Consider the following 22,036-nt stretch of genomic DNA (forward strand, 5'->3'; position numbering starts at 1 on the left):
TCTCTCTAGAACATGGTATTACCATCTCACATGACCTGATGCAGTTCAATGCACATCGAGTTATTTTTCATTATTTTTCTCATCAAAGCAGATGCATAAGGCGGCGATCAATGCCGCATCAACGCCAGGTGCCACGATGACGGCATAGGACTGCTGGCCAAATAGAAAATCACGACCGCTAAGCAACTTCCGGTCAATTCGGGCCACTGGTTGGTTATTGCTCTCATCGATAATTTCGGCACTATGATCCATCATGCTTCCTTTCATGAAAAGAGTCACAGCATTGCCGTTGCTATCATTGAAAGTGGCAGTCGCCTTGGAGCCGATAACTGATGCAGTCAGTAAAGCTTCGGATTACGGAACTCGTAAAATCAGAGGGAGAGAACACTAGACATACGTGAGTGGCTATTCTTCACCTCGGCAATTTTGTTCTGATTGGGGTCTTTGATCGCATAGGTCGTATGGATATGCAAATGCTCCTTGGTGATGTCAAACAGGTGATTGCCATTGGCGTCCTCGACCTTCTTGCGATCAGAAAGTGACACCCAAGCTCCAGCTACTTTCAAAAGAAGCTGCCCATTGTCTAATTTGATATCGAAGCTGTCACCCGAAATAGAGAGAACTTTCTCTTTCAATATTAATGCCTGGGTCTGGTTTGATATAAATCGAGGGAAAAGGGCGATGGGTTTGGGGACAGGGTCGAGGGAATGATGGCCCGCGATATCCATAATGATGAATGGATTAAGATGAAGCTTCCTCGGAATTAAAAGACTGACTAGTTAGTATTTAACAAAGATTCTGAAAGAACGCGGGGCTGTACGAGGCTGAAGCTCTTCCAGATAGGCGATCGCATCACGTGATACACCGTACAGGCTGATCGTCATCATTCTGGACATGTCATCTTACGCGCGAAGTCTGTTTCGGGAAGTCAGTGCGATTGGGAAGGCTGGAATAATTTTAGCACAGATATATTTATTGTGAAGTTTAGTGAGATACTAATGCCGTTTATTGCCAAATGGTCATCGAAATAGCCCCCACATTCCCTATATACAGTTGCCCAAAAGTCGGAGATTGACAACGCACGGATCTGGGGTATGTCGGTTTTGGTTGTCTGTAATAGCAGCATACTCTTGAGACAAAACTTTTAGCCAAAAGGCCTTCCGGCGCGGGGAGGGGGGCTGGCTGGCAGTTCTAGATTCGACTTCTAAGCTTTCGGGACTGTGTTCTCTTTTTGACTTGATCTCAGTCTCTGAATTCCCGCCAACATTTAGTAAGTGAGCCTCGCGAGAAGCCTCGCGAGATAGCTTTAAAAGAATAGCGGCGACCTATGAATATAAAAGCATTTCATCAAAGAGATTTTTCGTCCAATAAATTATGACTACATAAAACTTATTTATTCGTAGTAAGGAAGTGGCCACAGCTTTCGTAGGGTTGGTTATGTCCTTTTTGTGATGCTCGGGTACTGCTCTATGCGGGGCAGCCGTGGTATCGGTTGTCCTTTTTTGGTGCTAGCGTGAGGAGGCAAATCAACTTAAAAGAAGTTTCATGATAGATGTACTTACGTTTTCATTCATTTTTTTGACATGAGAGACCTGCTCCTTTTATTGGATTAGAAAATACTCAAGCTATTATCACATCTTCCTCACCCTGATTCTCCACCTCAAACGCTCATTTCTAGCTCCTTTTGCTTGCGACTAATGATTTGAATGAGATAAATGCGTAAAAATGGAAGATCTCGCCCGCCCAATCAAGATGCACGCTTGGAGGAAACATAAAGGGAATACTGAGCCAGTAAGTTGATTCATGAAATGATTACGGTAGTAACCACTGAAATCAATTCTTGCAGGTTTGGGAAGAGGTACTTGTGCCACCAACACCGGCAGACGGCTTTCTGGTCAAGCTGCTGGCCTCGGGGGGTATGTAGCATCTCTGAAATCTCAAATCCAAATGCATAACATGTTGTCATCAATAGTCTGCCACAGCGACCAGCCACTACTAGAAGTCGAAGACCGACCGAACTTCAATGAAAAATATATATTGGTGAGAAACGAGATGGATATTCCATACATACCTCGGTACTAAGTCGACTGATGTTCATTTTCCAGGGACATGAAGGATGTGGTGAAATCATTGAAATTGGAGACGATGTGAAAGATCCTTGTTTCAGATTGGTGAGAGAAGGCCTTATCCATATCAGCTGTCCCTCAGGAATTTCATGAAGCTAATTCACTATGTTCAGGGAAGTCGTATAGCACTTTTGGCGGTTCCGGGATGTGGTTTAGATGATTGCTCCGAGTGCTCGAGAGATCTTCCACAGCTTTGTTCACAGGGCACAAGACACGGTATAGGACAAGACGGATTTTATGCCGAATATGTCACTGTGAATATTCGAGCGGCTATCCCATTACCAGAAGGTAAATCGTCGTTGATGATCAAAGAAGATGAAATCAGTGACTTAAGTTCAACGCAGGAATCTCCCCTGCGGTGGCTGCTGTTGCTACAGATGCTGTCACCACTGCTTACCATGGAATCACTCGTCGTGCCGAGGTCAAAAAAGAGGAAACAACCTTTCTTTTCGGGCTTGGTGGTCTTGGATTCAATGCACTTCAGATAGTCCGAGCTATTGGTGCCAGAGTAATCGTATCCGATCTACGACAAGAAAAGCTGGACGCGGCACTTGAATTAGGGGTTCCACAGGAAGACATTGTCCCCGCTGGAAAACCCATTCAAGAATTTTTGAAAGATAAAAGGCTCGAAGGCAAAATCGATACGGTATTAGATTTTGTTGGAAAGCATCAAACATTTCAAGATGCGCAAAATATCGGTAAGCCCGTTTCGTTGGCTTTGAAGAGATTTAGAACGGCCGAGCTAATGCCAGATAGTGCGACCAGGAGGAAAGATACTTTGCGTTGGAACTTTGGACCGTACAAATGAACTTGACATGAAGACGGGAATCCGGAAGAGACTGAGTATCATTTTCACTTACGGTGGACAATACCGCGATCTGGTGGAGGTGCTGGACCTGATTGCGAAGAGAGTCATTCAACCGCAGGTGGAAATAGGAAGACTTCGAGATTTTCCAAAGGTTCTGAAAGATTTGGGAGATGGCAAGGTGAAGGACAGAGTGGCATTAGTGTCCGACTTGGTTCTATAGAGAAGCGCTGCTCTCTAGGATGTCGTGGATAGCTTCTTTCCATAATTTGACGAAATGTTCTTAGTTTAGCATCATGCGCGATCATAATAATATTTTATCCATTTACACTTGCACTCTTTGTCATTCCAATTCCGACAGCTGCAGTTGTCCCTGCATCAACTGGAAGTATCACTCCCGTCATCCATCGGGCATGGGGGCCTGCGAGAAACACCACTGCCCCAGCGCAATCCCAGCCGGTTCCTTCAGTACCGAGAAGACTTCGCTTACGGCGAGCCTCTCTTGCCTCTTCGCTCATCCCCTTCCCATACATCATAGGCGTATAAAGCATCTGTTGTTTAGTTAGCTTTGATTCCATAATGATAGACCGCAAGAACTCACTCCAGGACACACGCAGTTGACCCTAATCCCATCCGTAGCATGATGGGCCGCCATGGCACGAGTCAGATTGACAACAGCCCCCTTTGCTGTTGGATAAAGTAAATGTGGCGTGCCCCCTTTGAGACCGGCCACACTGCCCATATTCACAATACTGCCTTTGATCTCGCCGCTGTTGCGTGTCATGACTGGGATGGCGTATTTGCTCATCTGCACCATGCTGGAAACATTGATTTCCATGCTTTTCGCCCACTGTGCCATATCCACTTCGACGGCTGTTCCTGGTGCGCCACCAACGCCAACGTTGTTCACCAAAATATCGATACGACCAAAGTTTCCCACTGCAAATTGAACTATAGATTCACAGCTCGCTTCTGAGGTAACGTCTGCTTGGAAAGCAAGAGCACGCCCTCGTCCAGATTTGGATGTAATCATATTGACGGTCTTGTTTGCCCAGATCAGATTGAGATCCACGCAAATAACGTCACAACCGTCATCTGCCAATAGAATTGCAATTGCCCGTCCATTGCCAATTCCATCGTCCAAACAACCTGCACCCGTTACAATGGCGACTTTTCCATGTAGTGAGCGGGATGGTGGGTGTGCCGATATGCCGGGATCCATGGTTGATTAAACTTCAACCACCGAGGAGTTGGATTGCAAGTAAACCCGCATGGTTTCGCTTAAAATACGACATATAAGTGGCTTGTGGATTCCCTCATCAGTCCCATCACCGTGAAAGCCGAAGTTGTCATCTCGGCCAGGTATGCGGGGTACCCCAGAAGGTGATAGCCGAGCCGAGGGTGTCGAGGTGAGCGCGAGGGGAGATTGTTGTAGTTGAATTTGTGTTCAATTTGTCCTCCTCACATCCACCACAAACAACTTCGACCACTCTCTTGTCTGCTCCATTCTCTGTGTATTTTGTCCTAAACATCTCATAGATCCCTGATAAAATGGCCGATTTCTCTGAATTCACCGGCCCAAGCGATGACTGGGTCGCCCTAGAGCCCACTATCCCGACCCCGCCCAAACTTTCCGTCGAGGAATTGAAGCGAACAGTCAACCAGGGCCGCGAGGAGCTGGCGGCGAAAGCGATGATCGGCCAATGTACGTAGATAGAAAATGTCAGTGCCAATGGTTTGTCTCGCGATATGTCCCAGATCGCGTTTGGTGGATCTTCTCTCCATTGCTCTCTATTCAAAACTCGAACTAACAGTTGCGTGAAATAGGCCTAGCATCCGAAATCAAAACACAGGATTTGAGTATCACAACCCGTGACGGAGAATCACTTGAAGCACGTAGTTACCGCCCTTCTGGCATTCCTTCCTCCGAAAAACTGCCTGTATATGTTCATCTCCATGGGGGAGGTTATCTGTTTGGAACGCTGTCCTCCGAAGACGCAATCTGTGCCCGGATTGTGGCTTCTCGCGTGGAGAAGGGCAGCCCCGTCGTTGTATTCAACGTCAATTACCGCCACACTCCAGAATATCGCTATCCAACTGCATGGGATGATGTCGAAGATGCCTTTATCTGGCTCCATGAACACATTGGCGAGATCGGTGGTCTTGCGGACCAGGTTGTGGTTGGCGGAATTTCTGCCGGCGCCCAGCTGACGGCTTCATTGACACTGGCTCAGATCCATGGCGATAATAAGCAACTTGCCGCATGTCCCAGGATCAGAGGCCAGGTTCTGATGATTCCATGTGTTGTGCAGATGCAATATTATGCACCGCGCCAGGACCTACTTAGTAGTCCGGAGGTGTCGAGCTTAGTGCAGTGTGCTGAAGCACCTATCCTGCCAATATCTCGAATCCAGCTGTTCATGTCACTGCTAGGGCTCGATGAAGTCCCGGATGCTGGCCGTGATCTTCGTATGAATCCGGGCAACGCAACTGCAAGCGAAGTCAAAGAGCTTCCGCCGACTACATTTGGCATTGCGGGCAATGATCCCCTGCGTGATGAGGGTCTCTTCTACGGAAAATTGCTCAGTGAGAACGGGTGAGTCAAATCCTATCATCCAATCATATGTACCTACGCCGATTGTATTCTCTTAGTGTTCCAACCAACGTCCATGTTTTCCGCGGCGTACCCCACGGTTTCAGGCGATACGGTGACAAATTGTCCGCCAGTAAAAAATGGGACCAAGTCATGAGTGACGGCATTTCCTGGGCGTTGAGCAATCCGTCCCCAGAACCCTTCGAAATCAATTCAGATTAGATAATCCACTCAGTGATTTTTAAATAAAAAGAATAACGAAGATTGAGAGTACATGCATTTTATACTCTGATTTATACTTAATCATCTTAGCGAAATACGGACACATGGTTTTGGAAGAATACCATGAATGTTCCAATCAATGGATGCTCCTGATGGGACAGTCCTGGAAAAGACCGAAGAAGCCAATCATCTTGAAATTGGGTCATGGCTCCAAGTCTGCCATTTGTAACTGCAAGATTTACTGTTCTTGCCCGGGCTGTCAGGTAGAAAGTATCCGTGTCGGCATTGCCCATGATAAACATCGCCGAAACCAGGTACTCTTCAGATTACTGTAGTGAAGCACCAAACGTTTCTTCCAAATCTTCAACCCCCTTGAAATGCGACTGGGAAACATCGCCGCACGATATTTGATCTTCAGCCGATGAGGGTGCTGATATGCAAATTGTGAATGAACTGACCTCCACTGCTGAATTTTAAACGAAGGAACATATGACGTCGATACGGTTGAACAGTGACTGGACTTCCTCAGCCATCGACAATAAGATCTCATCATATCGAAGTTCTGTATTTTTGAGCACTTTGCATACTCGACTGGAAAATATCAAATAACCAATGGAAAAATATGGAACAAGGGCTCCAGGACGATGCATGCATGTCAAATTTCTCGAATTGTGGCCGTCGCTCAAAGGCTCTCCCGTGAGCTCTCATGAATGATAATGACAAATTGGAGAGCTTTGAGTACGAAGTTTTCGCGCAGAACTTAGGAAACATAAAAAGCGGCTATTGGTTGATCATGCCCATGCCGGTGTGTTTTCAAGACAGCTCAATGAGTCGTTTACATGGGGATCTGTTCCCATCTGTGATTTCCACATATATCGCAGGAATATGGGTGACAATAGGACGTGTAGATAACCAAAAGCGCCCTCGGACATAGTTTGGCGTTGTTTCACGGAGTAAACCCGTCAGAGTTGCGCCGCAGTTGATATAGCTCCATAAGACGGACAGAACAGAGTATCATTATGAAGCTCTAGGATCTAGCAAATTCTCTAAAGGATGAATATTTTGAGAGAGGTGAAACAAATTTACTGCTTTGGGAAGATAATTGATCATTTATTCACTTGATGATGGACCGTAATGAAAACTCTGTGTTTCGTGCCTATTCAAAAGGTTCACTTCCTGACAATTCTAGCCATCGCTGACTTGTAACATGAATCAGTTCTTTTGAGCACCCTCTGGGGTCCTTCCTTTGCCCCATCCGGGCTCCCATTTATCCTCAATTATTCTAAGCTGAACTTCCTGGGTACGTTGAAAATACCCATCCTCAATATGGTCATCCATGCCTACATCCATGAACCCTTCTTTTGCGACCGACTGTGGTGTAACCATAAGAGAGTGCCCTAAAAGAGTTAGCAATATTCTATTCAAAGGCCACACCATACGATTTTGCCGTTTTACCATTGATTGTTCGATCGGTCGCTAGCCTCATCATACATTTAGCGACGTCATCTTGAGGCGCAAACTCAACACCCTTGGAGATTAGCTGTGCTTCGTATTCAGCCGAGCGAATGGCACTCTTGATATAACTAGGACTAAATCAGTTCCAGAGCCATATACCCCTTTTACGAGCTGTTTGTACCATGGAGCAACATAGTTGATTCGAATACCCTGTTCATGGGAGTTGCGCCTCGCAGTTCGCATCAGGCCACGAAGCCCATACTTACTGCTCGTGTACTGCCAGTTTGCCTGTATTTAAAAGCTAAGAATCTTTTGATCATCTTCTGGTGTGCTTTATTTTACTCACAGGGGAGTCAATCCAAGCCACCATACTGCCTGTAATTATAAAGCAACGATCTCGATCTTCGGTGTCGGGCTGCTTGCGAAAGTAGTGAACAGCCAACTTCCAGGTGTACATCGTTCCAATCAGATTTACATTCACAATATTGAGCTCTGGCTTCACTGGAGGAGAATATGGGTCTATTTAAAAAGTTAGTCGTAGACCTGGTGGTATCAAAAAAGGCTGATATCTGCACCATCGAGCGGCCATAAATCATCGCCATGTGCACGACTGATACCGGCGTTTGCAATCACAATATCACAGCTGTGATGGGGAGAATTTGAAATTGCGGCTTCAAACATTGATACCTGATCTTCCCAGGACGTGATATTGCATCTCACAAATTGGGCATTCCTATCCATTCTTAGTAACCATCGACCACAATTGTCAGGAACGGGGCGAACGAACGGGCTCAGTTCCTCCGCAATTTTGCTTCCTCTAGTTTCATCCATGTCTGCGATTGTTACAAAAGCCCTGAATTTGAGACAAATGCTCTATCAGCCAAAAGAGCAAAACCACTGATGTGATCAAGTGTACCCTTCTGCGGCGAATGCGCGCGCGATTGTCTCTCCCATGCCATTTGCACCTTTGCCCGTAGTCAGAAGTTTTCTTTTCTTAACCAGAGTAGTATTTTAACATACCACCGGTCACAATAACACTCTTGCCCTTTAATATCCTTTTTTTGGGTGGAACCGTGCAGTCCACCGGACCAGTATATTCATAACGTGGCAGCTGAGGCATGCTGGCGATAATTCAATGCTATTTCTCCAAAATGGCCGTTTTGAATTCGATAGAGAAATTTGTAATCAATGCAGAAGTGATACATTTCATGTACTTCAGCGAAAACCTTATCTTTATCTCCACTGTCACCCCGCGTTCTTCCCCGCGTTTTAGCCGAGAGGAGACGACTATGTCGGCTATCCTAATATAGTAAGCCGGTTTAACTGAGAACAACATGAAGCCGACCTTCCAATCAAACTTTTGACTAACTTGCAAATAAGGATGAGTTATGTATTCCTGCTGAATCGTGACTCATCCTTAAGATAACTTATATCTTGGACGAGGCAATTTCAAATGCGGCAAGTTTGGTACTCATACTTGAAAATGTCTTCCATATCATCACGCGTCAATGAATAGCCACATCTGGTGATATCCAGATAGAGTCTCGTTACACTCAAATATTTCCATGGTTGACTAGCTTATAAAAGAGCAGTAGGTTTTGCCGTAGAACTAATGACCATGAGATTTTTCGACTTCTCTATAGCAGCAGCTTTAAGCCGGAGATGCGCAGAAATTAATATAATCTCGATGGAGGATATTCAATATTTATGTTTCCTCGTTTAAGAACGCCGGAAATAAAAACACCCAGATAGAACAGATATACTAGGATGCGCAAAATCCGAACAGATCAATTCGAGGGCTGCGGCGAGGAATTTGCATGTAAGTCGAATATTCAATCTAGCTGTTATAAACAGTCACGGAAATATGGGCTCAATTTTCTTTCGGTAATTATGGCAATTAATAGTACCATGGGTTGTGTCCGAAACAACCTAGGGAGCAAAGGATAGAATTTTCATTGCCGAGAATAAAAAGGCTTTCGTTTGAAAGAATACCATCCGGCACCTAAGAATATGAAAACCTTTATATCAGCCTAGAATAATGGAATATCCTTTCGTGCATTGTCCTTTACTTCATATAATTCATTGTCTAGGCCTGGGGCTGTTCGACTAAAACGGAGCTTCAAATACAATGGTAATTGCGGCGAGTCAGTGAAAGAACCCGGGGCGTCTGGTCGTATATCCGAATCTGCTTACTGGCCCGGTTCAAGGATTGTTTGTCGCACAATGAAAACCAAAGGTTTAATCATATTTTGAGTGATTAAATTATGCGTAATAATAAAGAAACACTTGAGAGGATTATAAAAGCCCCCCCCCTTAATAGTTGATAATCGACATTTTCGACCATCATTAACACATTTGTATAAATCTGTGTAGTTGGAAGGTTAAGTTTGTCAAAGATTTCTTAGCTACAAGCCTAATCATGGACTCCCATCTTACCTTTTTTCGATTACGAAAAGAAATCGATGAATGGTTTCTGGAGATAGACTCAGCTATAAACAATGATGAAACTAGCGAAGCGATAGCTGAATTAGAAACTTTCACAACTAGATTCCAGGCTATGGTGGACTACTTGGGCAAGAACCTAGATGTTTTCTTAGGCGACACCGAAAATCTTGGCTGCTGGGTGGAGAAATTGAGCGCTATGTGTTATGCTATAAGTGTAATTTGTATGGCACTTCGCAAGAAAACTCCTGTACAACGTGCCTTTGCTAAAGAAGTTTTGAACATGATCAGGCGTCACGTCATGCGGCTCTGATCCCATTGTCATGAATTTGTCATTGATGAAATCGCCGATACAAACGATGGCCACATTTTGGAAGACACCAAAAGAATAGACGATATGTGCATTGATCGTCTCAGTGAAATGTGGGAGTATTTGTGCGTTGCGTTCAATGCTTCCCACGATTGTGTATGCATGAACCCCAATGAGAGCTCTCAGTTCCTCATCGAAGACTCTCAGTCGCAAAACTATTTGAATCTGTGGCTGCACTATATCTTAAGCGGGCAGCTCACCTCAAGCTGATGCAGAAAATTTTACATGCTGAATGGGAAGTGACTTGGTGAGTTCCACTGTCTTTCGCCAATTTGTCGGGAATTTCTTTTTTTTTGGTTTGTTTTTGATCGTTATCTCTTTTTAGTCTTTTTGTCTTTTGCCAGAATTCCACATTTTTCTTCAATTCTCATCTCAATAGAAACCAATGGCACGTTGAATAATATTTCTTTGTAATACCATACACAATCTCCGAATACTCTCCATGTCGCAGTTCCTTCAAACTGAATGTTAACCCACTCTTATATTGGAACAGGCATTGGCAATAGCCTCTTACTTCACAACACAAGAAATGTCTCTCTAGGCCCTGTCTTTGCACCTTGAGTTAGTCCTGGCGTGAATACTTGACCCTACAAATTGTAATTTTAACCTGGTCTTCAACTCTGGATCTCCTTTGATTTTCAGAACGCCACCAGCGTACTTGATGAGCATTAAGAAGCTGGATCCGAAGGCCAAAGGGAGCGCAGCGTATTTTCAATCTTTTGATGCTTTAGCAATAAGAGAATCACTGAATTGGACAGTCCACTAGATTCTATCAAAGAAGGATTGGTAGGATGAGTGGGTAACCCCCCACTCGTTTGTTTACATTGACAAAGCGCCTTGAAAGCATCCATTAATCAAAATTTCACATGACGAATATCGAGTAGAATTGATACAGACGTTCATAATGGCACTGGTGGTGATCTGAGCTCCGTAGATGGTAGGCAAATCTATTCTTGGGTCGATTCAGACGAGGAATTCCCCTTGTCCGCAGTATCGTCACTCTCCGTCTCGAGCTTCTCGGTTTTCCCGGGCTTCTCATTTTTCTCGGACTTCTCGTTTTTCTCGGGCTCTGCAGCCTTGGTATCAACTGCAGGCTGTTATGATATCAGTTACTACTGAAGTCGGTATGTAAGGGGAGAAAAAGAAAAAGAAAACAGTGACTGACCTCACTGACGGAGTCCTGAGATGCCACATTCTTCGGCTGCTCATTTCCTACCTCCTGCTCAGGGTTTGATTTCTCTGCATGCTTCTCGTCTTGCTTCTGCTCAGAGGCTTGAGATTCCTTATTGTCCTCCTTTGGCTTTTCCAGTGCTTCAGCAGTCGGCTTTTCCTCACCAGCCACGGGATCTGCGGGCCGGGCTGTTTCCTGCTCGGCTTGAGAGGCGTCTTGCTCTTCGTCGATGGCGCTCTTGTGCTCAGCAGCGTGTTCGTCGTCGTGAGAATCGCCATGTGGTTTGGACGAGGTGGATGGAAGCAGATAAAAAACCATCGGCCCTGTCACTGCCAATGACCCGAGAAGCCTAGCCCGCAAAGACGATAGGTTAATCGGAAGCCTTCAATGCGTTCAGCGGTTCACCTTTGAATCGGAAACATACCACGGTAAATCACTGCTTTTGTGCTCCTCATATCCCTTTCCACTGGCATAGAATCGCCGACCAAGAAGCTGTGTCGTCCGTCGAGCAACAGGCACAGCACGGAGATACGGGGCGACATTGGTCACACGCAACACCGAGCGATGGACAAAGGCCATTGTGGTGCGAATGGAAGAGGAGGTATAGAGAATCGAGTAGGTATGATAGGGCGAAGGAAAGGGAGGGAGATATCTGCAGAGTTTTTTTCAGTTTCCCAGTAACTTGGCACTGTCCCCTCAGAGGCCACTGAGCAAGTCACTCTCCAACTTTCCGGCATCGTAAGACCGTCCCAGCCGCCTCCGATGGTCTGTGCGCGTGAGCGCCAGTGATGTAATGGTCCAGTCAGGTCAGGGGGGTTCATTGGGATACTGCCCTATGGCCATTGAGCGAAGAGTGCCCCCTGAGTCTAGTGCTTGGATGAAGCAGAACCATAAACCGGGACTGCCTTGTACGCATATATGTTCAACCTTCGAGTAAGCGTGTGGATGGAGTCGAAGAAGTCAACAGCTGGGAATCGGTGGGCGCTCCCGCGTATCAGATTAGATCGGCCCACTCCACTAAAGTCACTTCTTTTGGAAACCAGCAGTGACTGCGTGGTTAGCTATAGTCATGAGATAGACCGAGATCGTTATCAGAGACCATTTCACGGAGCTCTGGAAATGACAAGACCATGTGCAGACTATGCATCGGCAATTGGTGTTCGATATCTACAGACTACTACAACCATTCTTGTACACCGTGTAAGGCACCAATTAATAGGCCTCAGGCACAAAGGCACAAGCCTCGGTTGGTGCCTCAGGCCTGAGCACCCCACGTTTCGCGGTTGATCGCGCGCCGCAAGCACCGAACAGCACCTCCCCCACTTCAAGCTTTCTTCTTTTAGCTCTCCCTTCTCCTCTTTGCCATCACATCCCCACCCACATTTTCAACCAAACCATGGCGGATCGACAGGCTACCCTGCAGGGCATCCTCAGCTTGCTAAACAAGCTGGATGATCCCGATGCGGATTTGCGATACATGTCACTCAATGACCTGTTCAACATATTGAGCAGCTCCAACTCTAATTTCCTCTCGAGCGATAGCCGCTCATCCACCAAGCTAGCAGAGGGCTTGCTAAAGGCTTTGGACGATCAACATGGCGAGGTGCAAAACCAGGCGCTAAAATGGTATGTAACCCATCAGTCCCTCGCGGATAGCCACCATGACGCATGCCCATCGCTGATCACGAACCCTCGGTAGTCTTGGTCCTTTGGCCACCCGACTCCCATTCGAATCGCTGGTTCCTCTTTTGGAGAGGTTGAGTAACCTGACTGCATCACCAACGATCGATACATCTGTCCCCAACACCGCCCTTCGGGTCATAGTCGACATGCTCCCTCGCCCTCAAGCGGGCCAGCCAGCACCTCCCAACACGGTCACCGCTTACAACGCCCTCTCCAAAGTCTTGATCCCGAGACTGACCGGTCCGACTCAGTCAGTCTCTGGTAGACGTGGCTCTTTTGTCTCAGGAATGCTGGAGAAAGATCCATCCAAAGGCTTCAGCAGCGACGCAATCGACGTGCTCATCAAGGTTGTCACATGTTTTGGGCCCCTACTTCAAGAGCATGAGCTGTCTGCTCTCCAAGAGCCGGTCATGGCTATCATTGACAACGATACCGCGGGTACTGTGGTTACAAAGCGTGCCCTCGCAGCCATCTCAGCTCTGGTCCTTTACTTCTCCGATAGTCAACTAAATGCCTTCGTCAAACGCCTCACCGAGAGCCTCTCTTCGCCGAACACATCAACTGTGCGCCGACGACATTTGATTGCAACCATTGGTGCTATCGCCCGAACAGCCCCGGCCAAATTCGGTCCCCATTTGAACAGCCTGGTTCCGTTTGTGTTCTCGGCTGTTGGGGAGGAGGATCTGGTGCAGGTGAACTAGGATGGCTTCCCACTCTATCTGATCTACATGCAGAACAAGCCTTTACCCAATGGTTGATTTTTCACAACCTCCGATGGAAAAACCACTTACTCTATGCCGGAGCCCAGACCCCACCTGTCTGCATGTTATGTAAACACGCGTCCTTGACAGATTCCCTCATCCCGGCAGCATATGGGACTACTCGAACATACTGGATTGGGGTTTTTCAAGAGGTATCAAAACCCTCCAGGATTCTGAGGATATTCAGTATGACAGATTTTCACGATACCCACGTTGACTTCTCCTTTCTATTTCATCCTGTTTAATATCTCGCCTTATCTATCACACTCTCACTACTAGGACATGATTTTCAATTCCTCTGCATTCCATGGAGTTTCAATGAAAGGACCTGAAAAGCTCCGGGCAGACCTCCATCAGACCTTCCTCGCTGTGGCTTTAGAATATCTGCATTACCTTAGAAACCCATCAATGTGATTTCGATACTGGACACTTTCCATCGCCACTTCCCGCCCGAATGCGTATTGCGCCTTCCTAAATTTACTGCCACATTGCGAGTTTGACCTTCATTTCTCTCGTTCCCCAATTCTTCTTGTCCGTCCTTCACATCTCACTTTTCTTGCTTGCACAGCGGGTCATCCATTTAATATTATCTCCCATTTACCCCCTTCATCGATTAGCCTGATTAGCCTTCATGATGCGTGCATCACTACTCTGTTTCCTAGTTGCTCTTCTAGCTGGGTTAACTTGGGGACATCTCACAATTGCCATGGAGCATCCGGTGACTGTGGGTGTGACTGCTTCGGCCATCCAAGAACAATGTCAAGCTGACGCGACCCAACAACCTGAATCCAAGCAGACTGAAGCACAGCTTCAACCAGCCTTGGGCAATGAACAATCCGAGGATGTACAGCCGCACCTTCGTCGTGGTTTATCACAGCAACTTCGTGGAATTACTCAACAACTCGACTACAAATGTGGTCCCAAATGGGGAAAATGCCCTAGTGGCACTTGTTGCTCGAGTGCAGGTGAGTTCAATATCAAAAGTCCATGTTCGCATTCTCTAACCGGGGTCGGGACCAGGTTTCTGTGGCACAACTACCGCTCATTGTCGTTCTCCGGATTGTATGATTGACTTTGGCCACTGTGATGCTCACAAATCACCCAAGGGCTTCCCCACCAAAGACATCCTTCGACCTCACATTGGTCAGGTTCCGTATGGCCCTCAACAGATTCGGTCATGTCTAGTTCCCGGAACGGTTGCTTTGACATTCGATGACGGCCCAACTCGTTATACGGGAGATCTTCTCGACTTACTTGATCGCTATGAGGCCCCAGCAACTTTCTTTGTCACCGGTATCAATAATGGAAAAGGGCCAATTGACGATACTTCCTTGCCTTGGGCGGAGCTGATTGAGCGTATGATGATCAGTGGCCACCAAGTTGCGAGTCATACTTGGTCGCATGAGGACCTCAGCAAGGTCACTCCCCAACAACGTCGTGAGCAAATGGAGAAGAACGAAGCTGCATTGAGAAACATCATCGGCAGCTTCCCGACATACATGAGACCACCATACTCGAACTGTATTCCCGGTTCTGGCTGTCGTCAGGATATGGGTGATATGGGTTACCATATCATTCTGTACGATATCGACACGGACGATTACAAAAACGACAGTCCATATTTGATCCAACGTTCCAAGGATATTTTCGATCAAGCACTTTCTCGCGGAAACCCTGCCACAAAGTCCTGGTTGGTAATTGCTCACGATGCCCATGAGCAAACTGTTCACAATCTTACAGAACACATGTTGAAGACAATGATCAGACTTGGATATCGTCCTGTTACTGTTGGAGACTGTCTTAGAGACGCACGAGACAATTGGTACCGCAGGGATATCCGCTGGCGTGGCCATCGAAACAACAAGAAGCAGAAGGGACCAAAGAAGCATGGAAAGCAACTTCCAACTCAACAGATCTCCGCCGACGGCACATGCGGGACGAACTATACCTGCCTCGGATCCCCCTTTGGACTATGTTGTGGCAGCACAAATCTTTGCGGAAATACCACAACTCATTGTGGTCTTGGTTGCATAAAGGAAGCTGGCTATTGTGCTGTGCAAGTTCCTTCCAATGGAGATGCCTGGGACCCCAGTTTTCCCGGCAAAAAGAGCGGCAAATCAGAAGCAAATTCAAATCTCCGAACGGTTGGCAGCGCAGCTCTGACGTCTTTGGTGTTGGCCTTGATTGTGGCTATGTGGATGTGATTGATTCCTGAATGGCCCATTATTTGGGCTGATTACGGCGTTTTCTTGTCTTTTCGTCAAGCTCAAAAGCTTTTCACCTTATATTTTTACTTACGTACCTTGGCTTTAGGCCTCTCATTCCTTGCTTTGAGAGTACTTATCTTGATTGGGATTGCTGGCTGAATTGAATAGTCTCTTAGTACAAAATCAGATTCCTGACATCGACTGTCTTTATCCCAGATCCGTAATAAATACCATCCTTCCAATCCGAGGTGTGACCTCATCATCGAAGGAAAAGCTGATAATTCTCGAAGATTTAACCTCTACAAGAAGCAAATGCGTCGGTGGAGGGAACCTTCAAGAAAAAAACATATGAACTATAGATATGGAAAACCATATTGCCGATAAACACAGAACTCCACACCAGATGGGAGGAAACCCACATAAATGCAACAAACGCAGGGGTATAATGATATCGAAAAGAGGAAGAGCTAGCATAAACCCACAGCAAAAGGGAGTCAACGTTTGCACTAAGCAACTAAGACCAGTTTTACTTCCGGACAACCTTGAGCAAAGGCGCAATGCGCGCCCGTTTACTCAACCCTACCCGGTACGGCACTTTGCTCGTCGACGAGATAGGACTATGCTTTGCCGGACCTTTGTGAGGCCCTTTGCTAGGCGCTGGGTCGTTTCCTTTCCCGTCCGCACGCTGGGGTGTTTGAGGGACGGCTTCGCTTGCGATTATGTTGGATGATGTGTCAGCTGGCTGTAGAGACTGATCTGTAGATTCGATAGGCACGGTGTCTTCTCTTTGAGGGTCTGTAGTGGCGCTGGCGGGATCATCGGCTGCAATAGTGTTGTAGGAAATGGAAGTCTCGGCCTCTACAGTTTGCTGCCGTTCGCCCGGCTTCGGTTCAGCTTCAGCAGCGAGTTCCTCTGTAGTCTTCTTGCGTTTTCGTCCGCGCTTCTTCGGTAGTGAGACTTCGCTGGGTTCAACGACCGGGATAGTCGGGGTAGCTTGAGTGTTATTGGCTTCCACTGAAAGAGGTTCGGTGTCGACCCATATCACATCGTCACCGACATCGGGCTCGCGCGGCTTGTCGAGTACCACAGAGGCTGTTTTGCTTCTCTTAACCTTTTTCTTCCTAGGTGCCTTTTCAGCTGCCTCTGGGCCTTCAGCTATTGATGTGTTTTTGCGAGAGTTCGCGCCAAGGGCAACAGGAAGCACAACCATAAGACCTTTTTTTGTTTCGTCATTGACTTGATTATTTCCTGTCAAGCTTCCATTCTCTGGACTCCCAGTCGAATCTCCCTTAGAAATTACTGTTCCAGGTTCCTTGGGGGGTCGTCCTGATCGTCGCTTTTCCGGGAATTTGACTGGTTCAGACACGGATTCTTGAAGAATGGCCAGTTCGTCTTCTTCATCATCCTCTGGCAGAAACTGTTTTTTCGGACGACCACGCTTCTTCAGAGTAGAAACTTCTACCGCCACGGCGGGCAAAGAAAGCTCGTCATGGGTGCTTTGTGGAGAATGGCGCGGCGACATCAGACTAGAGCTGGCATTATCGCTCTTTGATCTACTTATTCCAGTGGATAAGTTAGAGGACATGGGCTCCGTGTCATGTGGAGACCATGTCGTCGATTGCATGGATTTGGAGCGCGGGCCTTTCTTCGGCTGGCTGACATATACGCCATCGACTGGTTGTAAAGAGGTTGAAAATCTGATTGCCTGTTCGACAGCAGCATCGCCCGGAGGTTCAATGTTATTCGATGTCGCAGGTGTACTGTACCCGCACGCGTTTGCCTGTAGCGGCGCAATTATCTGCGTCGGCTCGTTTGGCGCATCATGTGCAGGTCGAGTGTAAGCAAAATTGTCTATCACAGTTGCAGCTTCCAAGTGATACCCATACGTTGAAGTTGTAGGGAACGAGCAAGGTTGAGAGATTTCGCTCGGGTATGCTGTAGCCGTGGAAGGAAGAAGAGGGCCAGCAGTGGACGCATCGTCGTCGAGAAGCCGCCTTTGCGCAAGCCCAATTTCTGTCATCATAGCCCCTGAATCCGGTCATGTTAGCAGGTATCTCTAGGATCATGCATAGGGGGCAGTCATGGGAGACAACCGTTGATCGACTCCGACGCACCAATTGATCCATTGCCGCCCTCATTGGTCGAGGGAATCCATCGTTCCTCTCGGCGCTGTTGCGACAATGTTGTTTCATTCTGCGACATATCCTGGGACTGCAAGAATTTATCGAAGTTAATTCCTAGTTGTGGCTCATGGTCGATATCTGTGGCAGCTGAGTGCTCAATCGGGTAGTTTGCTTGGTGCTCAGTGACATGGTAGTCAAGTTGGTCGTGCAGTTGTCGCTTTGGAGACTCGTGCTCAGTCTGTGCACCGGCAGGGGAGGGAGCCTCTTCCTCTATAAAGATCTCCTCATCATCGGAGTCCTGAATGACTCGATCCCGGCTCATTTGGGGCGATGTCGCGAGTGCACGTTCGTGAAAAGGCGGGCTTATCGACGCGTTGGAAGAGGAGCGCGGCCACGTGATGATAAGAGGATAAAAGTATACTAATACAGTAAAGTGGACAAATCCAGGATTTAAGAGGCTGAACGATCATAGAAAGAAAATCTAATTCAAATGCAGTAAAGGACGTGCGCTACTAACATTGAAAACTCGGTACCTGGAGGACCAGAATATCTAAGGGGAATGAACAAGGCTTATGCACATGCGATTAAGAAACAATGGGAGGACAGAATGGGCCACATCAAACACCGTCCGGAAGCGAAAAAAAAATCAACGCCGAATTCATCCACAAAACACTAAGGACTGAAGATTCGGTAATCCTCGGTTATGAAACACCGGAGAAGCCGATATGTCCAGAATAATACAATAATTTGATTGAAACCAGTGCATTCAAATGCAACAACAAGAGGGATCATACAAGGCACGGCCGCGAGTCATTGGGTATCTTCAAGCGACATAGACAGATGCATGAATGAAATGAAGTGGAAGCTCGGGCTCACAAAACCCCCCGGGAAGGTTGATTTGTGCTTGACGCCCACTTTCAAAACCGGCGCTAGGGGGTGCCGAGCCAGGAGCTGGGTATGTTGAGTTGTCTGGATGAATCTTTCGTAACATGAACATAGGCTTTCGTCCTTCTTTTTCAAGCTGCTTGAATAGCAGAAGAGGCTTCTCATCCAGCGCTAAGCATCGTTCTTGGTCTCCATAGACAATGTAGAGTGCATACAACTTAGGGTCGGAATGAATATTGTACTTTTTGAGTGCAGCAGGTAGCACCTTGTAGCAGGGATCATCCCAAGACACACGGAATGATTTGAATATCTCCACACTAGAGGGCTCACCAGTAGCCCGTGACTCTGCTCGTGCTCCAGAAGACGGCGTCTCTGTGCGGGAGGTCGGCTGTTGGGTGCTCTGGGGAGTAAGTCGGTCAGCGCGAGAGGAAGCTCTCGGTGGAATATCCTCTCCATGATCATGCGCAACGCGACTAGCGCTGCCAGGTTGGGAATATGATCGTGGATTGAGGGTTTGGTGCGATGTCGTATGTGCGTTGGGTGATGTTGGTGAGGGCGCCCCAGGTGAATGCTGAAGCCCCCCGTTATTCATTGAAGCGGATAGGTGGGTAGAAGCCGCTGTCGCCGCTGCCGATGGGTCCAAGTTCTGAGAATCATGGTAGTTCCGGTTTTCATAGATCGAGGGGGGAATGTGTGTGGGTGAATTATTCTTCGGAGTCGTGCCTCCAGTATATGTCCGCTTTGACAGGACACGAGCCAGTTTAGAAGTTGAAGAGTTGTCAACGAGAGTAAGTTGCGAAGGCGAGGTAATAGTAGCGCTATCGTGATAGGAATCGGATGGATTTCCTATCAAAGATGGGGGAGGTAAAGGCTGGGATCTGTCTTTGGCTATTTTGATAATAGGGAGAATTTCTTCCCTTAATCGCCGGTAATCGTCGGACAAACGGCGCAATTCAGCCTCAACGGAGAAGAGCTTTTCATCCCTTCGCTGAATGGACTGAATAAGCCGGGCCAAATCATCTTGTGTCGCGTTCTCATTCATGCTTTGATCCGCCGCTGTGGTCGGGATTAGAACTGTGGTTTGAAAGCAGGAGAGGGGAGCATACAGAGCGGTATGTAGTGATCCACATCAAGAGGGATATGTTGTCGGATCTTGATCTCGTAGACACTCTTCAGGATAGTTAAGCGATGGCCAACACTATTAATTCCCATCTCTTTGAGCTCCTCGTGCTTCAATGCAACCAGCGCCTCGCCTACAATCCCGTTCTCTGCAATCAACGCCGTCAGTCAACGATCCGTATGAACTAGCACATGATGCCACATACCGCGAAAGGATCCACAGTATTGTAGGAGGCCAAGCGACGTTAAAAAATCCACGCATTCATCTACCGACCATTCTGAAATGATCGTCCGTGGGGTACGCGGGCCTTCGCTCCCAAATTTTGTCGGGGTATGCTCGGAGGAGGGGATGTCGGAATCGGTGGGTGAAGCATCGGAATCCGTTTGAAGCTGTGGTGAGGTGATGACACTGCGTTCGTATTCGTCGTCCGCGTCAGAGTCCGCATGGTACAGAGACGTCTGGAGGGCCATGATGCCGGAGAAGGTTTCAGGGTGTGGGAGGTGCGAAACACCAGAGGGGATATGTGTGCACCGGCACCACCGCCCAAGCGGAGCGAAATGCGGGCTGGTGACTCTGGCAGGAGGACTGATTCTTGGTGGTGGTGCGACGAATAAATCCGGTCTGGCTTCTGAGAACCCACGGCGGCTAGAAACGGCACGTTGGGCGTGCTCAAAGATATCAAAGAGGCGTATGCCAGGGCAAAGGGTGTATCAGAATGGAGAGAAGAGATAGACAACCGTCCTTCCTAGTGTGTCGGGGCGAGTTTCGTTTGTCGCCTGACCCCTTATGACGATAGGCGCCGGTGGATGAAGCCGTAAGTTGACGCGGGAGGCAGAGCGGGGAAGCTTGTCCAATGGCGGGCGGCAATGTCTTTGGCACTGGAAACACTTGGAGGCAAGCGAACAGGGGGTCCGGTGGTAAAAGTGTGCTCTTTTTCGGGCTGAGCTGTTGGAGGCGAGAGCGATTGGCAACACTGCAGCTCTAGTGGACGACGCTGAGCATTGTAACTGGGACGAATCACCAGCATGCACGTGACTGGGTCTGGACTCGGAGGCGCTTCAACTCTTTCCCGAATGGTCGTGTTGACACCTTGTATGGGTTCGATGTTGACGATGGACTCGGTCATGCAAAACGTGATGAAGGGCTTTGTGAGTGAGAGATTGCCATCTTGGTTACACAGAAAGTGACACTTCCATTTAGAAGTCTACCTGCGACCACTCAAAGTTTTCCCCAGACCAGGATCTTCGTGTTGTCTTAGATCTTTCCAGATGGTCCAAGCCAAATAAATAAAGTCCAGAAAACGTGCCAGTGGCCAGTATTCCCCACCCATCTCAGCCTCAGCCCCATTGTCACACAGTATGGTGGTTGTTGACGATCAATTTTGTCTGACTGTGGACTGCTGAGTATATAGTTCGATTGAGTTCAATGGGAACCTAAAGGTCGGCACTTAAGAGACCAGGACGGAGACTAAACTAAGACTAAGACCAGACAAATCACGGATGTATCTTGTATCTCGAATTGTTCGGACTAGGAAAAATCCTCACTCCAAGTTATTTCTTCACACAACAACAACCTATGATAAGGGTAGGGAATTACAAAGTAGAGGCGACCCAAACCTGCATACCAACTTTCCTCCTCTTGTACCTCCAATCCTGAGATGGTAAAGTCTAGTTGATACAAGATGAGAAAGCCAATTTTCTACGGTGCTAGAATCTATATCTTTGACAAGTATACAGATCCCGAAGAGCGGGCGGGCGGGCGAACACGGCACTCAATGTTTGCGAGAAAAAAGATCGATTTCTATCATATTTTCTTACCCAGCTTGATATTTTATCACTCTGCCAATGGAAGATACTCAAAGGCCACAACAGTTCACATTACATGTAGAGTCTCCTTGCCCCCTCCATCATATTGATATCGAATAAATCGTATTGCACTATCCTGCACGGATATTCACCGCCCACCATCAGAGCCTGTACTCAACGCCGATTGGACCTTGCATGGGCTTCCGATCGGGAGAGCGATTGAATCTTCCTTCTTCCATGTCAATTGATCACAGCAGCTCTTCCTTTG

The 22,036-nt window shown here is 47.4% G+C and overlaps 11 protein-coding genes across 11 annotated transcripts; 4 read left to right on the forward strand and 7 right to left on the reverse strand.

Annotated features, from left to right (window-relative positions):
- Positions 1-60: 60 nt before the first annotated feature.
- On the reverse strand, positions 61-728 carry N7462_005087 (LURP-one-related/scramblase family protein; the record flags this gene model as incomplete). Its single annotated transcript, XM_057076812.1, has 2 exons — positions 61-329; positions 398-728. 2 exons carry the CDS (start codon positions 726-728, stop codon positions 61-63), a joined length of 600 nt encoding a protein of 199 aa, XP_056936317.1.
- A 997-nt stretch (positions 729-1,725) lies between these two features.
- N7462_005088 (zinc-binding dehydrogenase) lies at positions 1,726-3,154 on the forward strand (the record flags this gene model as incomplete). Its single annotated transcript, XM_057076813.1, has 7 exons — positions 1,726-1,791; positions 1,847-1,916; positions 1,973-2,040; positions 2,106-2,171; positions 2,240-2,414; positions 2,471-2,824; positions 2,883-3,154. 7 exons carry the CDS (start codon positions 1,726-1,728, stop codon positions 3,152-3,154), a joined length of 1,071 nt encoding a protein of 356 aa, XP_056936318.1.
- A 94-nt stretch (positions 3,155-3,248) lies between these two features.
- N7462_005089 (SDR family NAD(P)-dependent oxidoreductase) lies at positions 3,249-4,153 on the reverse strand (the record flags this gene model as incomplete). The annotated part of the gene is made up of 2 exons (XM_057076814.1): positions 3,249-3,482; positions 3,533-4,153. 2 exons carry the CDS (start codon positions 4,151-4,153, stop codon positions 3,249-3,251), a joined length of 855 nt encoding a protein of 284 aa, XP_056936319.1.
- A 329-nt stretch (positions 4,154-4,482) lies between these two features.
- On the forward strand, positions 4,483-5,746 carry N7462_005090 (alpha/beta hydrolase; the record flags this gene model as incomplete). Its single annotated transcript, XM_057076815.1, has 3 exons — positions 4,483-4,636; positions 4,759-5,527; positions 5,584-5,746. The coding sequence occupies 3 exons, from the start codon at positions 4,483-4,485 to the stop codon at positions 5,744-5,746; spliced, it is 1,086 nt and encodes a 361-aa protein (XP_056936320.1).
- A 1,212-nt stretch (positions 5,747-6,958) lies between these two features.
- On the reverse strand, positions 6,959-8,321 carry N7462_005091 (uncharacterized protein; the record flags this gene model as incomplete). The annotated part of the gene is made up of 8 exons (XM_057076816.1): positions 6,959-7,143; positions 7,238-7,329; positions 7,383-7,489; positions 7,548-7,720; positions 7,777-7,934; positions 7,989-8,054; positions 8,118-8,166; positions 8,222-8,321. 8 exons carry the CDS (start codon positions 8,319-8,321, stop codon positions 6,959-6,961), a joined length of 930 nt encoding a protein of 309 aa, XP_056936321.1.
- Positions 8,322-10,960: 2,639 nt separating this feature from the next.
- Positions 10,961-11,763, reverse strand: N7462_005092 (uncharacterized protein; the record flags this gene model as incomplete). The annotated part of the gene is made up of 3 exons (XM_057076817.1): positions 10,961-11,100; positions 11,169-11,533; positions 11,609-11,763. The coding sequence occupies 3 exons, from the start codon at positions 11,761-11,763 to the stop codon at positions 10,961-10,963; spliced, it is 660 nt and encodes a 219-aa protein (XP_056936322.1).
- Positions 11,764-12,580: 817 nt separating this feature from the next.
- On the forward strand, positions 12,581-13,568 carry N7462_005093 (uncharacterized protein; the record flags this gene model as incomplete). Its single annotated transcript, XM_057076818.1, has 2 exons — positions 12,581-12,810; positions 12,884-13,568. The coding sequence occupies 2 exons, from the start codon at positions 12,581-12,583 to the stop codon at positions 13,566-13,568; spliced, it is 915 nt and encodes a 304-aa protein (XP_056936323.1).
- A 766-nt stretch (positions 13,569-14,334) lies between these two features.
- N7462_005094 (chitin deacetylase CDA6) lies at positions 14,335-15,832 on the forward strand (the record flags this gene model as incomplete). The annotated part of the gene is made up of 2 exons (XM_057076819.1): positions 14,335-14,593; positions 14,649-15,832. The coding sequence occupies 2 exons, from the start codon at positions 14,335-14,337 to the stop codon at positions 15,830-15,832; spliced, it is 1,443 nt and encodes a 480-aa protein (XP_056936324.1).
- A 529-nt stretch (positions 15,833-16,361) lies between these two features.
- On the reverse strand, positions 16,362-18,280 carry N7462_005095 (uncharacterized protein; the record flags this gene model as incomplete). The annotated part of the gene is made up of 2 exons (XM_057076820.1): positions 16,362-17,863; positions 17,950-18,280. The coding sequence occupies 2 exons, from the start codon at positions 18,278-18,280 to the stop codon at positions 16,362-16,364; spliced, it is 1,833 nt and encodes a 610-aa protein (XP_056936325.1).
- Positions 18,281-18,781: 501 nt separating this feature from the next.
- N7462_005096 (adaptor protein STE50) lies at positions 18,782-20,433 on the reverse strand (the record flags this gene model as incomplete). Its single annotated transcript, XM_057076821.1, has 3 exons — positions 18,782-19,899; positions 19,950-20,111; positions 20,169-20,433. The coding sequence occupies 3 exons, from the start codon at positions 20,431-20,433 to the stop codon at positions 18,782-18,784; spliced, it is 1,545 nt and encodes a 514-aa protein (XP_056936326.1).
- Positions 20,434-20,747: 314 nt separating this feature from the next.
- Positions 20,748-21,089, reverse strand: N7462_005097 (uncharacterized protein; the record flags this gene model as incomplete). The annotated part of the gene is made up of 1 exon (XM_057076822.1): positions 20,748-21,089. One exon carries the CDS (start codon positions 21,087-21,089, stop codon positions 20,748-20,750), a length of 342 nt encoding a protein of 113 aa, XP_056936327.1.
- Positions 21,090-22,036: the final 947 nt, after the last annotated feature.

Source organism: Penicillium macrosclerotiorum, assembly GCF_028827735.1.
Source record: "Penicillium macrosclerotiorum strain IBT 26536 chromosome Unknown utg000003l_segment0_segment0, whole genome shotgun sequence".
NCBI classification, from domain to species: domain Eukaryota; kingdom Fungi; phylum Ascomycota; class Eurotiomycetes; order Eurotiales; family Aspergillaceae; genus Penicillium; species Penicillium macrosclerotiorum.